The sequence below is a fragment of the Denticeps clupeoides genome, chromosome 3 (genome assembly GCF_900700375.1).
Source record: "Denticeps clupeoides chromosome 3, fDenClu1.1, whole genome shotgun sequence".
Taxonomy (NCBI): domain Eukaryota; kingdom Metazoa; phylum Chordata; class Actinopteri; order Clupeiformes; family Denticipitidae; genus Denticeps; species Denticeps clupeoides.
The window spans coordinates 26,531,641-26,550,088 of record NC_041709.1 but is presented as its reverse complement, the minus strand read 5'-3'; the positions used below and the strand labels follow the sequence as shown (position 1 = coordinate 26,550,088).

At 43.2% G+C, this 18,448-nt stretch overlaps 2 protein-coding genes across 3 annotated transcripts; both read left to right on the top strand.

Annotated features, from left to right (window-relative positions):
* The first annotated feature begins 3,630 nt into the window (after nucleotides 1-3,630).
* Nucleotides 3,631-4,501, top strand: rln3b (relaxin 3b). The gene is made up of 2 exons (XM_028974233.1): nucleotides 3,631-3,802; nucleotides 4,032-4,501. The coding sequence occupies exons 1-2, from the start codon at nucleotides 3,631-3,633 to the stop codon at nucleotides 4,319-4,321; spliced, it is 462 nt and encodes a 153-aa protein (XP_028830066.1). The 3' UTR covers nucleotides 4,322-4,501.
* A 201-nt stretch (nucleotides 4,502-4,702) lies between these two features.
* Nucleotides 4,703-17,936, top strand: tnpo2b (transportin 2b). 2 transcript variants are annotated; one of them, XM_028973120.1, is made up of 25 exons: nucleotides 4,703-4,943; nucleotides 5,464-5,563; nucleotides 5,782-5,857; nucleotides 5,947-6,096; nucleotides 6,861-6,967; nucleotides 7,090-7,223; nucleotides 7,315-7,396; nucleotides 7,492-7,614; nucleotides 7,785-7,903; nucleotides 8,774-8,834; nucleotides 9,020-9,191; nucleotides 9,511-9,663; nucleotides 10,129-10,354; nucleotides 10,824-10,995; nucleotides 11,520-11,606; nucleotides 11,735-11,842; nucleotides 12,149-12,307; nucleotides 12,534-12,621; nucleotides 12,719-12,817; nucleotides 13,121-13,216; nucleotides 15,813-15,888; nucleotides 17,069-17,168; nucleotides 17,261-17,335; nucleotides 17,432-17,576; nucleotides 17,800-17,936. In XM_028973120.1, the coding sequence occupies exons 2-24, from the start codon at nucleotides 5,465-5,467 to the stop codon at nucleotides 17,537-17,539; spliced, it is 2,670 nt and encodes an 889-aa protein (XP_028828953.1). In that variant the 5' UTR covers nucleotides 4,703-4,943; nucleotide 5,464; the 3' UTR covers nucleotides 17,540-17,576; nucleotides 17,800-17,936. The 2 variants fall into 2 exon arrangements, with proteins under 2 accessions (XP_028828953.1, XP_028828954.1); XM_028973121.1 differs by having other exon boundaries at nucleotides 5,459-5,563.
* Nucleotides 17,937-18,448: the final 512 nt, after the last annotated feature.

Below are 18,448 nucleotides of genomic sequence, written 5' to 3'. Positions count from 1 at the left end.
TACTCGCCAGAGACGCTAGCTCTCTCACCCACGACCGATGATAATTGAGATTCCCGTAATATGACCTTCGCCTGCCCACGACTTCGAGAATTGCCTGATCCCCTGGAAACCACGAAAGGAACCCCGACCGGAACTTCCTGACTACAACCTCTTCCTGCCCCTGACCTTGAACCTACCTGACCCCTCGGTTAAGACGGGATTCCATGCTCCCCTACCTTCCTACCGCCCAAGACCTACTCCCGTCCTGTCCAAGATCCCGGACCATCCTGAAACCCGCCGTCTTCCGGTTCTCCTCTGCCCCGGTCCTTCCCAAAGATCCCGAACTGACTCCCCGCTGCGTTGCAGCGCGTCCATTACTTCCTCATTCCTCGCCGGCCAGGCGCCCCCGGTCCTCCTGCCCCGCTCGCCCAGTGTCCTCGGGCGAGGCCGTCCTCGGGCTAAGCCGTACGACGGCTTATCCCCACGCCGAAAGCATCTTCTATTCTGGGCATCCAGGTTCAGGAGTTTTGGTCCCATTCTTAGCATGATATAGGTTTACAAGCTGCTGAACCATTTGTGGTTGTCTTTGATTTATTTAATGATGTGGAAGATGTTCCCTATAGGAGTAGATGGTTGGTATTAGCCTAGTGGGTAAAACACTCGCCTGTGAACCAGAAGACCCATGTCCAAATCCCACTTACTACCATTGTCTCCCTGAGCAATACACTTAACCCTAAATTGCTCCAGGTGGAGACTGTCCCTGTAACTACTGATTGTAAGTCACTCTGGATAAGGGCGTCTGATAAATGCTCTAAATGAGTATAGGCAAGACAATTCAGCACCTGGACTCTTCTCTGACATAGTCATGATGCTTTAATAGCTGCAGTATGTGATTTTGCATTGTCCTGCTGAAATACACAAGGTCTTCCCTGAAATACATGTCATCTGGAGGGGAGCATATGAAACTGTAAAACCTTTATATACCCTTCAGCATTCATAGTTCCTTCCAAAACATGCAAGCTGCCCACATCATATGCACTCATGCTCCCCTGTACCATCAGAGATGGTGGCTTTTGAACTGAATGCTGATAAGACGCTGGAAGGTCTCCCTCCTGTTTAGGCCGGAGGACACACCGTCCATGATAACCAAGAAAAATGTCAAATTTGGACTTGTGTGACCATTTTCACTTTAAAACAGTCTATTTTGACCCACAGGACACAACAGCCCTTCTACATCATGTTCAAGTATGACTTCTTGGATTATGTTTACAGACAGTGGTTTCTGGAAGTACTCCTGGTCCCATTTTGTAATGTCATAGACAGGGCCCAAGAACCATGGGCATCCAATAAAGTCTTCAGATTTGTCTCTTATGCACAGAGATGTCTGTTTTTTTTATATTGTTATGCCCTGTAGATGATGAGATTTGCAAACCCTTTGTAATTTGATGTCGAGGAACATTGTTTTTAAAGTATTCCACATTGGAGGAGTATTAAAGTATTACAGATTGGAGAGCCTCTGTCCATCTTTATTTCTGAGAGACTCGTCCTCTCTTAGACAGCCCTTTCATAGCTAATCATTTTACAGACCTGATATCAGTTAACATAATAAGATGCCCTCACAACTTTTTTTTTTTACTTTCTTGTTTTTTCAGCCATCACTTGCCCCGTTCCAACTTTTATTGACCTGTAGCAGGTATCAAATTTGAAATGAGCTCATTTTGTGGATAAAGTGTATATTTTACTCAATTAAACATTAATGTTATTTGTTTTCTGATGCGATTAAAAGGTTTCACGTTATTCAAATTTAAGGAATGTCTTTTCCGATATTTGAGTTGTGTGCTGCTTTGTTATTCTTCATTACATGGATGGTGGACCATTTGAATGTTTAGAATGTTGAAGCTGAAGTTCAACTTGAACTTTATTGTCATATCAGCTACATACATGTTAGAAGGTACATAGTGAAACGAAACAACGTTTCTCCCGAACCTGGTGCTACATGTAACGTTTAAACAAAGTTACATACTGACATAAAGTGCACATGTGTGACATCGACAAACTGGGCTACATAAAGTGCAAAAACATGGGACACAGGCAGTGTAGGAGTAACAAGAGTAACAGCAAATAAATAAAGAAGACAGATATCGCTAAAAAACAGTGAAATTGGTAATTAAGGTGCCGAGTAAGAAATGTGCAAATGCTGCTACGGTAATGTTATGTAATGTAATAGAAATGTAATGGAGATATATTCTGAATATAAGAGGTAGAGTGTGTTTGTTCAGAATGGAAAGTCCCTGAGTGTTCAGGTGTCTGATGGTCTGTTTGATGAAGCTCTTGCAGAGTCTGGCAGTGAGGACCCGAATGCTTCGGTACCTTTTTCCGGATGATGCATGTGAGGGGTGTGTAGTCCTTCACAATGCTGGTGGCTTTCCTGTTGCAGCGTGTGTTGTAAATGTCCGTTATGGAGGGAAGAGAGACTCTGATGATCTTCTCAGCTGTCCTCACTATCTGCTGTAGGGTCTTGCAGTCCGACATGATGCAGTTCCAAAACCAGACAGTGATGCAGCTGGTCAGAATGCTCTCAATGGTCCCTCTATAGAAGGTGGTGAGGATGGGTGGTGGGAGACAGGCTTTCCTCAGCCTGATAGGGTGTTAAAACTAATTTCTGTCTTGTCTTACTGCTGAAATGGCAGTCGATTTCTCTGCGACACTTTCACAAGGTTGGCCTGGTGGTCACCATGTACCTGATATATTGTACAGTATTTGTATGCTGTGAATTTGCTCAAAATTGTATTTCAGTTGCAATTAATGTCAGAGTCTAAAAGGTGTTTTATTTAAAAAAAAAACACAAGGAAATAATTCCTAATTTACATTTGTCATGAGCCTGGCTTTGTGGGATGCTCTTGGTCTGTGTTTTGTGTTTTTCCAGTGTAGCCCTGACTACCGGATTGTCTGCATCTGTGTCCTACATGTATAAATGTATCCTGCTGCTTCATTAATGTTTTACCACTGCACTGTTCTTGTGTTTCTCTCTTTCTGTGTATTGGTCTATTTGAGTTGAGTTGTCTGTCCATCCTTTCCTTCCTGCCTAGCACCGATCGGTGACAACATTATAGATATTGCAATTCCTTTTCATTAATTAATTGCAAAATGTGTGATAATCAGTTGCTATATTAATTCAGTGATTGCCCTAATTTCTTTTGGTTAAAATTATTTCAGAAATACAATACCATTTATAAAATAGTAATGCTCTAACAAAAGATGTTGCAGACTTAAAATGACATCAGACGCCAACACAATTCTATTGCCAGGTTGTGCCGAGGGCAACCTAAAGGTTATTCGCCATCAGATTAGAATATGTCTCTGTCTCTGATATCATTTCCATACGCATACACTGGTTAATTACAGCCAGTCCTGGCCTGGCCTTTGTCCTGGCAAAGGTCTCCATCTCTATCTCCTCCGGCTATCGCTCCTGTTGTGTACAACGCTACACCGGCATAGGTCATTGTGATGGTCTCGTGCTATATAAAAGACACCAACGACAACCACGGAGGACTTTATTTGTACCAGGGGAGCAGAGGCAAAGAAAAAAAGAGCGGAAGGCAACCTGTTTATTTCCAAATCAATTCCTTTTTATCTTTGCCTTTCTTCAAAATGTGGAAGGCTGTAGTGTTGACACTGGGTCTCTTTGTGGCATTGGTCAGGACCGCCAATGGCACAGAGGCAAACCCCATCTATGGCGTGAAGCTGTGTGGTCGTGAGTTCATTCGAGCTGTCATATTCACCTGCGGTGGCTCTCGCTGGAGGAGATCCGTGGGTATATCAGGTAAGAGAGCTCACACACATGAGACTCTTTATCTGTGTAATAAATTTTCTGTATTTGGATCAGTGTATGATGTTCCTACCTATGTTCATATCTGTGTGGATGTTCTGTTCATATCTGTGCATATCTATGTTCTACAGATGTTTACATCCAAGCTTAAAGGTTCAAGATTTATTCATTATTTGTTGTGTGTCCCACTGTGGGATATTTTACATTCACTTTTCTGTAACAGGTGACCAGGCAAGTGACCCATTCACCTCTCATGATGAAGATGCCTCAAAAAGCTGGAGTCTAAACTCAGACCCTGGACCTTCCTACAAGCAGCATCCAAACGGCGCCTCCTGGGACAGGGATGATCAGGACGGAGACATGCTTAACCGCCAGGCACGCTCTCTCATGTCAGAGGAAGTGCTGGAGGCCTTACGTTCCTCTGACAGGAAGGGGCGGGATGTGGTGGTTGGTCTGTCCAACGCCTGCTGCAAGTGGGGCTGTAGCAAGAGTGAAATCAGCTCCCTCTGTTGATGGTTTCTGTTCTTTAACTCGTCGTGTTGCAAACTTTGCAAAGCTGTTCATCATGAGGTTGAAAGAGTCGTAACTTTTCCATGTATGCAACGGATGTTTGCAGTCTTTTTCAGACGTTTCTATAATTGCATTTTACGTGTCAATTACACATGCGCTGTGCTATTAAACACGTGTAACGTTGATACTGGGAACAATGTGTTGTTTGTTTGGGTTTTTTTACACAATAGGTGACTCTCATGCTGTACACATAAACCACAGTAATCACCACTGACGGTAGCGGTTTCATTTCTCTGTCGCCACCTTCTGGCATGTTTACGCAGCCACAGCGCGTCAGCGATTGGCCCATTTCTAATTGGTGCGATATACGGCAGCCGAAAAGGTTCACGGAAGATTTTTTTTTCTAACGCGCCCACTTCCCCCAGGCATATCTATCGAAAATAGAAGCTGTATCCAATAGGCATTGAATATCTCCCAAATAAACACTGGTTCCAAACAAAGGCGAGGCGAATCGGGCCGCTGCAACGCGACAAGAACCCCGTTCCCGCGGTCGGTGGCAGTTCAGCGAGCATCGGCACAACACTCCCGTACACACATTCGCGCATTTGCAAGGCGGCGAGATCAGGTAAGTGCTGTTTGGTGGCACTTCCAACGCGTAGCGTGCTAGCCAGTTAGCTAGCCGTAGCTGAACTCGGTCGCGATCGAACACGCCCCGCCGTCGCCCTTAATTCTGTCCTGCGTGTTTGCGCTTGTGTCGCAGCGAGGACCCGGCTCGTCGGGGTGGTGGCTGATTAGAGAAAATGGGGCCATGTCGTGATACTCATGCTCATGTTTGGGCTAGCTGGGTATCGGGCTAGCGAGCTACCTTCTCGTGGCCTGCGCCGCCATGTGAACTTTTTCCTTGTCGTAAATCCGACCGATCGCTCTCGTTTGCTCGCCCGTTATGATTCTTTGAATAAAACGATCTACGGGACGTGAAACCAGTGGCGGTGTCGCTGCACGCATGGAATGGCATATTGTTCAGCACGAGCGCCGTCTTCTGTTGACATTTTGCAATAAGGTCACAGTTTCCGAGGATCTGTCACTTGGTCGCATTTGTCACTTGAATTGTCCCCCTGTTCTGACTGTGCGGTTTCGCAGCGCAGGATGGAGTGGCAGCCAGACGAACAGGGACTGCAGCAGGTGCTTCAGCTCCTGAAGGACTCTCAGTCCCCAGACACGGCCACGCAGAGAGCTGTCCAGGAAGTATCCTTCAACAGCGAATCATATGCACATGTTGGACACACACAGGGTGGACTAGCGGGCGAGGAAGGTTGCTGGTTCGAATCCCGAGCTGCCACTGGTCCCCACACACTGCTCCCTGGGTGCCAGTCGTGGCTGCCCACCGCTCATCAAGGGTGACTGATAAATGCAGAGGACACGTCCTCGTCACTTCACTTTTAGGTCCTTAACGCTCCTGCTAGAAATTGGAGCAGCTGAACCAGTATCCCGACTTCAACAATTACCTCATCTTTGTCCTCACCAGTCTCAAATCAGAAGGTATCCTGTTATTAAACCAGATATAACTGAATATGAAGTGAAAAATGTCATAAGAATGTCACATGTAGACTTTCTTGTCATTTTTTGAGATGAGCCCACCCGCTCTCTCAGTGGTCTGATCCTCAAGAATAATGTGAAGGCCCATTACCAGAACTTCCCACCGCCTGTCGCAGACTTCATAAAGCGGGAGTGCCTGAATAACATTGGTGATCCGTCCCCCCTCATCCGAGCCACAATAGGTAAGTGCGTCTTTTCATTTACAATTACAGCATTTACCAGACGCACTTATGCAGAGCGACTTACAATCAGTAGTTACAGGGACAGTCCCCCCCTGGAGCAACTTAGGGTTAAGTGTCTTGCTCAGGGACACAATGGTAGTAAGTGGGATTTGAACCTGGGTCTTCTGGTTCATAGGCATGTGTGTTACCCACTAGGCTACTAGCACCCACTTTTTCTGGTCTCGACACTCCCAACCCAGAGCTTAATGAACCCGGCCTGGAAATGGCTTGGCATGACTGTATTTAATGCTGAGGCCACTTCCACGCCATAGTTTGTTTGCTTTGGCGAGTGAACCCGAAATGCGGCGGTTCAAAGCACTCAAGAACTTTGGCTCTGCTGATTGGTCAGATGTGTAAATGCAGTAAATGCAGGAAGCAGATCTTCTTTTGTGGACTACTAGATGTTTGTGTGAAATTGCGCGTCTGTGGTGATCACACCAACTGCATCTCTTACCGGATGTTGAGTGTACAGATTTACCCATAATTCATTGTTCTCAAATCATCTGATTTATAGCACATAGTCCTGATCTCACCTGGCGGATTCCACCAGAGTTCGAGATTTTGATTCGGATCGAGGCCACCTCTTTTCATGAAGCTGTGCGCACCCGAGCGAACCAAACCAACTGCAGCAAGGGGGGAAGGGGGCAATCTAGAGTACAATTCCGATGCCCTGTAGTTGGGGAAACCGCCCTAAGTGCCTGTGTGTTTGGCTCTTCTCCCCCCAGGTATCTTGATAACCACAATCGCCTCCAAGGGCGAGTTGCAGACGTGGCCGGAGCTGCTGCCGCAGCTCTGCAACCTGCTCAACTCCGAGGACTACAACACCTGTGAGGTCAGACAAGCTCCTCGCCCAGCATGTCTCGCACTCGCAGCTTTCCTCATTCAGAGGCGGATTTGCCGAGTTCCGCTTTTTTTATATGAATCGTTGGTTTTGGTCTTGTCTGTTTTATGCAGGGCTCGTTCGGCGCACTGCAGAAAATCTGCGAGGACTCCTCTGAACTGCTGGACAGCGACGCTCTCAACCGCCCCCTCAACATCATGATCCCCAAGTTCCTGCAGTTCTTTAAACATTGCAGCCCTAAGATCAGGCAAGAATGATCTGGGCTTTGCCTTCATGTTTTTAACAGATGGGTGAGGGGGTGGCACGAGAATTATTAGATTTTTCTTTCTCTTCCTTAGATCTCATGCCATCGCTTGTGTGAACCAGTTCATCATTAGCAGGGCGCAGGCTTTGATGGACAACATTGACACTTTCATTGAGGTGAGATCTCTCTCTGGTGCATTCGCCGCTACTACCCAGCGTTATGTAACACGCCGTCCCTCCTACTCCTCCTCCTGGCCCTCCCTCCGTCTCAGAGTTTGTTTGCGTTGGCCGGTGATGAGGACTCCGAGGTGAGGAAGAACGTGTGCAGGGCCCTGGTGATGCTCCTGGAGGTCCGCATTGACAGGCTCATACCGCATATGCACAGCATCATACAGGTGAGGCCAAGTCCCTTCATGCGTTTCATGAGGCATTCGAGTAGATGCCATAGATCACGCTATTTCCCCTTCTTAAACCAAAATCTTTTATTTAAGGTGTATGAAATGCCAAAACTAGCCGGGTTAAATTTTCTGATGCGATACCTGTTTCCGGTCTGTTTCTTCCTCAGTACATGCTACAACGCACGCAGGATCCAGACGAGAATGTGGCATTGGAGGCCTGCGAGTTCTGGCTCACGCTGGCAGAGCAACCCATCTGTAAAGAAGCCCTCTCCGGACACCTGGTCCAGTGAGTACAGCTCTGCCGTCATGCCGCCCCAGAGTATTCTGGGAAGCATTTAACAGACACTTATCCAGAGCAACTTACAATCAGTAGTTACAGGTAGGGGTGCGGTATGAAATGTTTTGCCCACAAAAAATATCACGATATGCTAATTTAATCATGTGATTACATGCACCATCTGCACCCGAGTCTGTATGAGGATCGTCTGAAATCCCGGGAGGCACTTAGCTCAGGAGCTCATGCTAATATATTTTTTTACATAATATATTTAGATATCTTGTTATATTTATGTCGTCAAATGATTAACAAGTATACATTATTTTTAATTTATTCAAATGTATTGTTTGCTTCAGATTACTCTAAAATATCGTGATATTATTTTTGGGAGGTATCACCCACCCTTAGTCATAGGGACAGTTCCCCCTGGAGACACTCAGGGTTAAGTGTCTTGCTCAGGGACACAATGGGATTTGAACCTGTCCTTGTGTGTGCGTGTGTGCGTGTGCGTACACGTCACTTGCCTGTGAAAGACATGGTACCAGAAGACAAACCAGTGGACGCAGTGTGATTCTGCTGGGAATCCTCAGCTCATGCATTTGTCTGTATGTTACTTGGACAAATTCCACCTAACTAAACTGATTGGGTACCTCATTTTTTATTTTTTTATTTTTTATGGAGACTGTATTTACCTGTTGGGAGGAGGACAGGACATTGCAATGCAAAAAAGGGTGAAGAATGGTTTAAGAAACACAATATGAATGTAATGGATGGTCTGTGCTTAGAATAATTGAAGGACATATTTGCACATATTTGCTTAAAGGCATGATACAGAATTGCATTAAATAGCTAAACCGTGCCGGTGTGGTCTCTTTGCAGACTCATTCCCATTCTTGTAAATGGTATGAAGTACTCAGAGATTGACATCATCCTGCTGAAGGTGAGTTGGCCTCATCTCAGTGGAGTCTGGATTCTGATGAACCATCATTCATCTCTTTTGTCTGTCTGTCTGTCTTTTTTTTTTTTTTTTTCTCAGTAATTAATAATTGTTAATAACAATTATGTGTTAAGAATTTCTGTGTAGCGGGGAAGTCACAGTGTTTTATTCCTTGGTTGCGCTGTCAGGGAGATGTAGAGGAAGATGAGACTGTGCCAGACAGCGAGCAGGACATTAAGCCACGTTTCCACAAGTCCCGTACCATCACCCTGCAGCATGAGGATGGTGAGGGGGAGGAGGGAGAGGACATTGATGAAGATGAGGATGATGATGATGATACACTGTCTGACTGGAACCTGCGTAAGTTTATGGGGAGGAACCCAAATGACCAAAGCAAGTGCCAACAGTATTCTCCATAGCTATTGAGGGGTGAAGGTTCGATTTAAAAGACTTTATTGTCAGTGCACAGTCATACTTAGTACAGTAGTACAAGATTCTGATCCTGTCCACCAAAAATGCCATCTCTGTATCTAAAAAATGTAGATGAAATAGAAAGGTATTATAATACAAAAAAATACATGATAAATACAAACCTGTGCAAGAATGTAAAAAATATAATGTACTGTAAGAATGAATATGCGACCCATTTTGAACTAACTGCCTTGGTTACTGTCGTTAGGTAAATGTTCTGCGGCCGCACTGGACGTGTTGGCTAACGTTTTCAGGGACGAGCTACTGCCTCACCTGCTACCCTTGCTGAAGGGTCTACTGTTCCACCCTGACTGGGTCATCAAAGAATCCGGCATCCTGGTGCTGGGGGCCATCGCTGAAGGTGTGTGTGTGTGTGTGTGTGTGTGTGTGTGTGTATGTCTTTTCTGAACCTTGTGTCTCAGAGGAAATGCGGAATTCCAGAGTAAAAAAGGTCCTGTGGTGATTTCTGTCAGTTTTGATTATGAGGATCACAGAGAATTGATTGCAGTCTTTTTAAACAGGTATACTTTCACATCATGTATTATGAACCTCTGGAATATTAGAAACATTTATAAACAACTCAAATAGCTGAATAAATTTACATTTACAGCATTTATCAGACGACCTTATCCAGAACGCCTTACAATCAGTAGTTACAGGGACAGTCACGCTGGAGACACTCAGGGTTAAGTAAATAGGCACACAATGCTAGTAAGTAGGGTTTGAACCTGTGACTGTGGCCTTCAGGTTCCTGGGTGAGTGTGTATCCTGCTAGGCTACTACACACCATGTGAATAGATTATATTATTGTCTTTTTGGGCTGCAGGTTGTATGCAGGGTATGGTTCCTTACCTGCCAGAGCTGATCCCCCACCTGATTCAGTGCTTGTGTGATAAGAAGGCGCTGGTGCGCTCCATTGCCTGTTGGACTCTGAGCCGGTATGCCCACTGGGTGGTCAGCCAACCTCCTGATGCCCACCTCAAACCCCTCATGACTGAGCTTCTCAAACGCATCCTTGATGGCAACAAGAGGGTGCAGGAGGCTGCCTGCAGGTGAGCTGTGTGTGTGGCAGTGTTTATTGGGAAGTCTTGTCTACAGTAATAAGTGAAATTGAGCATCTTGGAAAACCACACATTCCCTCGGTCATGTATGTTGCTAGACATGGATCGTTTTACTGAATCTATAGCTGGCTCCCGGCTCCTGGAGCCCATACTCAGAATTTTAAATCACATGAAATAAAATAGCACATGAACAGATCTGGGTTTAATCCACAGGCTGAATGAATTTGTGTTTCATTCATTCTGCTCTGATTTACTCTAAAACTATCCAAATACAAATGTACAAATGCAGTCACATGAAATTTATGTGAAGTGCTAGTCATTTTTAGTAATTTAGTATTTTTTTAACTTAGTATTTAAAAATACAATTTAGTGGAATATTAAACATTTTATTTTGCTTATATGTTTTTGCTGATATGCTCACCTCAACTTTGTCTCTCTGGCTTGACTTTTTCTCCTGCAGTGCATTTGCCACTTTGGAGGAAGAGGCATGCACAGAGCTGGTGCCATACCTTAGCTTCATCCTGGACACATTGGTGTTTGCCTTTGGGAAGTACCAGCATAAGAACCTCCTCATCCTGTATGATGCCATTGGCACATTGGCTGACTCTGTGGGGCATCACCTCAACCAACCGGTAAAAAATATGAATTTTAACGACCTGAACAGTCTATACTTTTCAAAAAAAGTTTGTCCTGAACCCTGAACCTGTCATCAGCTTTAGATTTAAGAATCTGAACAAAACCAAACTTGTGTAAATCAGACAAGGTCAAAGCATGACACTTCAGATGTGGGTTTGTCACTCTGGGTCAAAGGTCATGATGAGAGAGTGCTACCGTAGCAACATAAGCTGCCCCACTGCTTGCAGGGTTGACCATAGTTCCAGCATTTAAACTTTTGATAGCAGAAAGAGTTTAAATAAATACAAATCAGTTTACATGTAATCATATCCGAGCATTCCATTTCTCTTTAGACTTCCCTGTAACTTTATTGAATTTGGTTGTCCTTGAAAACCTAATAGGTTTTATGTTTACCAATAAAAACCAATTGCCCTCATAAGATCATGGGGATATATGCTTATTTTTTCTGAGCCGAAATGAAAAAAAATTGTGGATGATCATGTGGTTAAATCATGCTGACATTATTCTCATGACTTTGTAGGAATACATTCAGAAATTGATGCCCCCCCTTATTCAGAAATGGAATGAACTAAAGGATGAAGACAAGGACCTTTTCCCTTTGCTAGAGGTTGGCATTTCTGTTTCCATGGAGACCAAGCGTGGGATGAGGGATGATTTATTTTGAGGCAAAAATCGGGTGAAACTCTGTGTCCTGGTTTTGGCTCACGCTCGTGCTTGCTTTCTGTCGCCCTCTAGTGTCTGTCGTCTGTGGCCACTGCTCTGCAGAGCGGCTTCCTGCCCTACTGTGAGCCCGTTTATCAGCGCTGTGTTACACTCGTCCAAAAGACTCTTGCCCAGGCCATGGTGAGTGTGTGTGTGTTAGAGTAAATTTATATAAATGACATGGGGGAATAGGTACATAAAGAATAATTTGGTGGTAACTTGAAAGCATGTTGTAAGTCGCTCTGGATAAGGGTGACTGCCAAATGCCTTAAATGTAAATGTGAATTTAATTCTGTACAGTGCCAACAGTGCAATGAATTCAAGACAGGATGAACTTTCTTATTAGTTGTCTGATTCTGATTGTTTTTTTTTGGAAATGAGGAACCCTTTGTGAAATGATGAGTCAAATACACTGATTATGTCCCCTCCCTTATCTTCCTCATTCAGATGTACAGTCAGCAGCCAGACCAGTACGAGGCTCCAGATAAGGACTTCATGATCGTGGCTTTGGATCTTCTCAGTGGTCTGGCAGAGGGCCTGGGAGGCCATGTGGACCAGCTGGTTGCCCGTAGCAACATCATGACTTTACTTTTTCAGTGTATGCAGGTAGGGGTTGAAACAGAAATCCATTTAAATGTACATTTCTGAAATGATAGAATGGTTTGACTGCTCTGAATTTAGGCTTTGTCTGTCTGTGTCGTGATTGGTAGGTCTTCTTAAAAATAGAATGGTAGCTGCATCTCTAATTGATAGCTGCTTAGAGGTTAAAGAACACAAATTTGTCTCTTTTTGGTTTTGTGTGTTTTAAGAGCTGAATTCTCTCTCTGTGTAGGACACCATGCCTGAGGTCAGGCAGAGCTCCTTCGCTCTGCTGGGGGATTTAACCAAGGCCTGCTTTCCTCATGTGAAGCCCTGCATTGGTATGGCACACGCATTAGTATATCTCACAAGTATAAAGATGTGTACAGTGCTATGTCCTGCAGGCCACATGCAATGGGTCTTCTTTCCACCATTCAGCGGAGTTCATGCCAATCTTGGGCACCAACCTGAACCCGGAGTTCATCTCTGTCTGTAACAATGCCACCTGGGCTATTGGAGAGATCTGCATGCAGATGGGTAAGTGAAAATCTCCTCATCCAACTCCCTGTGCAGTGGATTAAGCCAGTCTTGTACCTTACGGTTAAGTATTGCAAATCTGCTACTTGCCCAACTGTAGGACAAGAAGGGCGTGCACATCACTAGTTTACTGATTTCTTGTTTGCATATTTACACTTGGGTGAGGAGGATCCATGTAAATTGCAGTAACACATTTAATAAAAAGCAGTTTATATATTAGTCTTATTTTTTCCCCCAACCCTGGTTACATGAGAGTGGATGTGTGAGCGTTTTTGAATCTGTGTTTTTTTGGGGTTTTTTTAGGTGTGGAGATGCAGCCCTATGTAGCTCTGGTCCTAACAAACCTGGTGGAGATCATTAACAGGCCCAACACCCCCAAGACGCTTCTAGAGAACACTGGTATGTCTGAGATGTCTTATGTCATACACAATTAGTAAAACATTTGAATATGAACAAAATTGAGTGTATCCACATCCAGATTGGAGGAAATTACAGTTTTTATTAAAGACCAACAGCTTGGCTGATTATTAGGCATTTTATTAATTCAACATTGCCATTTTATTTTAACCACACGCGATATTAAGTAATTACCATTTTCACTCACCCTTCAGCTTCATTTAAAATCCTTCACACAACAATCTCTGATTGGCTAAGTCCAAGTAATGGCCATTCAATGCTGAAACCCATCTGTCCCTCTCTCCTCCCTCAAGTTTCTGCAGTGTAGCAGTGTTTTAGTCAACAAAATTTATGATGAAATATCTTAGTCAACTAAACTTTTTGACATGATGAGGACTACACGAAACGAAAATGCTGGTCATGTGATTATAAATATAACAAATTATATCATGTAATGATGAATAAAAACAAGCCTAAAAGTGTTTTGCAAAATTAAAACTATTTCCACTTCTTTACAATGAAGTGGAAAAGAAAACAGAATGTGTGGTAAGGGTGGTAGTAGCCTATGAACCAGAAGACCCAGGTTCAAATCCCACTTACTACCAATTGTGTCCCTGAGCAAGACACTTAACACTAAGTTGCTCCAGGGGGGGACTGTCCCTGTAACTACTGATTGTAAGTCGCTCTGGACAAGGGCGTCTGATAAATGCTGTAAATTTACTCTAGGAAGGTGAACACGCCACGGGAACAACCAAAGTAAATGTAATGTGTGGAACAAATCAGAGCATCTTCCATGTCTGGAATGGATATAGAGTATTCTTGATTCTATAAGGTAGCATAATATAATAATAACATAATTTTGTTTTAATTATGAAAAGAATATAGAAGAAAAAAAAAAGACAATACAATTTTCATTTACTAAAATTAGACTAAAATGTCATCTGTTCTTGTTGACTAGAACTTAGTTTTGTAGTCAAGACCGCCTTAACCGAGTGCCAAGACCCACTACAAGACTAGACGAAGACCCACTATGGCGAGACCAAGACCGAAAACAGACTACGGCTAAAATCGACTTTACATTACTCAGCTCAACTGGAGAGAAAAAAGGAATTGCTGTAAAGTGTCATTACTCATTAAATCTAGTTCATGTTATCTTTTCAATTATATTGTCATTTAAAATGATTTGTTGTAGTTACAAGGCCTGATGGAAAATAACATTCTCAGCAATCCTCTCCTAGAACCATTTTATAAGACCTTGTTAATGGAAAGAGATGGGATGTACCAGAAAAATATTATAATTAAGTCTCTTATACAAGGGACCGAGGCCTCGGGTACGATATGAACATGGCTATGTAATGAAAAACTATTTTTCTGAATTCCTTCAGAAAAAAAAAAAAAGTGACCCGAGAGTTATTGGGGGCTATTTTATAGAAGCTTTAGAAATATTAGATGACTGTCCTAAACTTGAGCCCACAGACCGTGGTACACAATAACTCATGTTCAGAGGATTTTTACCATATCATGGTACTTGTAGTGAGCTACAAAATATCTCCCCCTGAACAAATGACTATATGCGTGCATATGCAATATTCTTTGTCAGATCGAGTTTTTCCTCACAGTTTGACAGCAATCTTGTAGTTAGTTATCTTACTTTTCATGGTGCTTTCTCTCCAGATGCCTGGTGGATGTAGACGTTATCCCAGCTGTCTCATTCAAGGTGGCTAGACAAAATTGGCCTCACTCCCCACACCGTGCCGTCTCCTCGCTTTGTGGCAAGCAGTGGCTGCACTGCGCTAATGGACAATAGAAAACCAAAACAAATAGATGCTCTTGACTGGTTGCATTTGAATTTAGGAACATAATTCAAGACCAAAAATGGTCTTGGCCTCGAGAACTAAATCACTACTAAAACTAGACTAAAATAGTCATGGATAATCCTGACTAAAATAAAACTAAAATGCTGAAAACTGAAACTTGACTCTGGATGCGAGTAAGACTAATCAGGGCTCTAGACTAACCTGCCCTGGTGGACCTAATTTTTCAATGGCATAGCATTTAATAATGCAGTTTTACATGTTCATTTTTTCTCCTTTTTAAATTGCTGTGCATGTGGGCTATATTGACTTTCAAATGATTAAATATCAATGTTGTTAACAAAACAACAAGTTCTTTACTTGAAGCACAATTCTACAAGAAAGGTAACTTACTGAAAACGTGTTTGTGTTGTAACGTTACACCATGCACTTTCTGGTTTAACAGTTACACAGTTTAAAATGTCAGAATAAAACCCTTCTTGCGGTGATTACGTGAGCCTATGAGCGAATTTTTGTTATTTCAGACAAACAGACCATTTTAAAATGAAACCAGATTTTTTTTCAATACCATTTTGAGCGAGCAGCAATGATATCTGTAATGACAGTGTTAATACTAGAATGTACAGTACTTTACATTTCTTTTGATATCCTCTGTGGTGTTGTACAGAACCAAACTGAGGGCAGCAGTGTTGCTGTTCAAGTATTTATTAATTGTATCAACTTTCCTTTTCTATTGCAAAGATTATTGTTGTGTAAGTTGTTTTTAATGTCATTTTTTTTGGCAGCCATAACGATTGGACGTCTGGGATATGTGTGTCCACAAGAAGTGGCTCCTATGCTACAACAATTCATCAGACCCTGGTGAGAACCACTAAAGCTTACAGTACAGGATGCACAAATCTTTCCCAAGTTCTCCTGTTGTGCCATTCCCTCCAACTGGCATCCCGGATTCAAAACGATTCGATTAGACTAAAAAAAAAAAAGACACTTGCATACAGTGCAAGAAACTGTCTGGCGTCCTCCAACCTCAAATCCCTGATCATACTCTGCATTGCACTGGGCCTTCTCTGATCCTGACATACTGCTCAAATAGTCCCACCATATCTTCAAGAACTAAGAAGGCCTACCTCGAAACCCTTCTCTGCATTGCCACCTAGGTGTTAGAACAAGCTTCCCATAGATCATTTATTTAAATATTATACCCCACTTACTACCATTGTGTCCCTGAGCAAGACACTTAACCCTGTAAAGAAATCAGATAATAACTAAAAAACAAAAAACAATGGTGTGGTTTTAACGTAACTTTATTCTTTCATGAGTTATTTACAAGTTTCTGACCACGTATAAAATGTGTTCAATGTCACCAACCATTCCCATTTTATTAAGGTGTATCCATATAAATTGCCCTCTAGAATTACTACTTCTTACTGTGTTTGAAAAAAGCATGTTTGAATTAGAGTTGGATTAAATCAATTTCTCCAGCTTTTGATTCGCTGTCATATGGGTTGTATTTTGTTTTTCCATCAGTTGAATGGGCTGATTAGTTTGAAAGTTGATTTGATCACCACTGTCCATGCTGATTATTATTTTGTATCATGATGAATCTGCAAATTAACGACCAACACTGATGTTTCATTGACAATGTTCAATGGCAGTGAACCTCAGCTATAGCTGCAAATTCCACAGATCTGAATGCTCAACTTGTGCTGGTAAAACTAGTCTGATCCATGGAGGCACCACCTTACTACTTACTGGACTTTAAGGATCCGGTTGACACCTTGGTCTCTGATACCACTGGTTTTACTGGAATCCAGGCATCAGCAGGCCAGAGCAGTTCTGGCAGCAAGAAGGTGACTGATTCAGTATTAGGCAATTGGTGCTAATGATGTGGCTGATTGGTCTTCTATCCTTTCCAGATGCAAGCTGTTATGTCCAACCTGTTATGTTTTGTAATCTTCTACAAGATATTTCTACACATATTCACATATGTGACATTATTCCTGATCAGTAGACATATTTTTATTATTTTTTCTGTTCACAGGTGTACGTCATTAAGGAACATTCGGGACAATGAAGAGAAGGACTCTGCCTTCCGTGGGATCTGTGTCATGATTGGTGTTAATCCTGGTGGCGTGGTGCAGGCAAGTTCAGCTCTAATCCCACTTTTGATGCTTTTTGATGTTTGCCACCTCTGGTGACTCCCAATTAACTCTTCGTTGTTCATCGTCCCCAGGACTTCATCTTTTTTTGCGACGCGGTTGCTTCATGGGTGAACCCTAAAGATGACCTTCGGGACATGTTCTACAAGGTCAGCATCCCTTCTTTGGTGGTTGTGTTTCTGATTTTGACCTGTTGTGCTGATTTTTGTGTGTGTGTGTGTGTGTGTGCGCTGTACTGGGTGCAGATCCTGCACGGCTTTAAGGAGCAGGTGGGGGAGGAAAACTGGCAACAGTTCTCTGAGCAGTTCCCGCCCATTCTGAAGGAGCGACTGGCTGCCTGCTACGGCGTCTAGAGCCCCTCCCATCCTGCCGGCACAGCGCATTTGCCAGGTACCAGTCTTTTATTCAATGGCTATGCATGCTTACAATGCCCTATAAATGTGTGGTGAGTTTTCATTCCAGTGCAGAAAAACACTCTGGACCGTTACTACAGTAAACAACTTTACTGATTTAAAATCATTCAAATGTTGAAGTGGATGGACATCATGACCTGTCTCAGCCTTCACTTTTAGCACTTGGAGAGTCTAATTAAATACGACTGCCTTTCTTTCAGATTAACCTTTAGGAGGGTTACCGGGGAAACTCATCCATCTGTGTATTGCACTGCCCTAGTCATGGGGGAGAGGGACGTGATTGGCCGCTCCACGTGAAGGACAGACCGCACACCCTGTATGTCCATGAGGGTGGGTGGGTGGGTTTGGGAGGGGGGAGGGGACTCCTCTAGATAACTGTGGAATGCACCCATTATGGGGGAAATACTAAAAATGTAGGGAAGACAACCATTGGGGAAGAAGAGCGACTTTGAAAGAGAGCGTAAGATAGAGAGGGAAAAAGACCAAAAGGGATCGTGTGGTGACTAGAAAACTAAAATGTCACATGAATCTGTGTTAGGAAGGACACTTTTTACTATGAGATGTAATAATATATGAGACGTACACATACTGAAACTGCACATGAACACACCTCTACATCACAAAACTCTGTACGTTTATTTAACATAAAATAGAAGCACACTTGTCCACATGACCAATCAGATCTTGGCATTTGCAGAGACTTGCAATAATTGCTATCCCACAGTGGGGGCGCTATTGTATTTATCTAACCTGTGCTTGAGGGATGTCATATTTATATCTAGGAAGGTTAAATAGAAAAAAAAAATCCTCTTTTGGGTGCGGCGGGTGGGTGGCAGCAGGGATTTAAGG

Bases quoted from the DNA above. Each gene is read 5' to 3' on its own strand.
- rln3b (XM_028974233.1), top strand. From the start codon at position 3,631: ATGTGGAAGGCTGTAGTGTTGACACTGGGTCTCTTTGTGGCATTGGTC. The intron at 3,803-4,031 runs GTAAGAGAGCTC...TTTCTGTAACAG, and splicing joins GAGATCCGTGGGTATATCAG to GTGACCAGGCAAGTGACCCA.
- tnpo2b (XM_028973120.1), top strand. From the start codon at position 5,465: ATGGAGTGGCAGCCAGACGAACAGGGACTGCAGCAGGTGCTTCAGCTC. The intron at 9,192-9,510 runs GTAAGTTTATGG...TACTGTCGTTAG, and splicing joins ACTGTCTGACTGGAACCTGC to GTAAATGTTCTGCGGCCGCA. The intron at 10,355-10,823 runs GTGAGCTGTGTG...TTTCTCCTGCAG, and splicing joins GTGCAGGAGGCTGCCTGCAG to TGCATTTGCCACTTTGGAGG.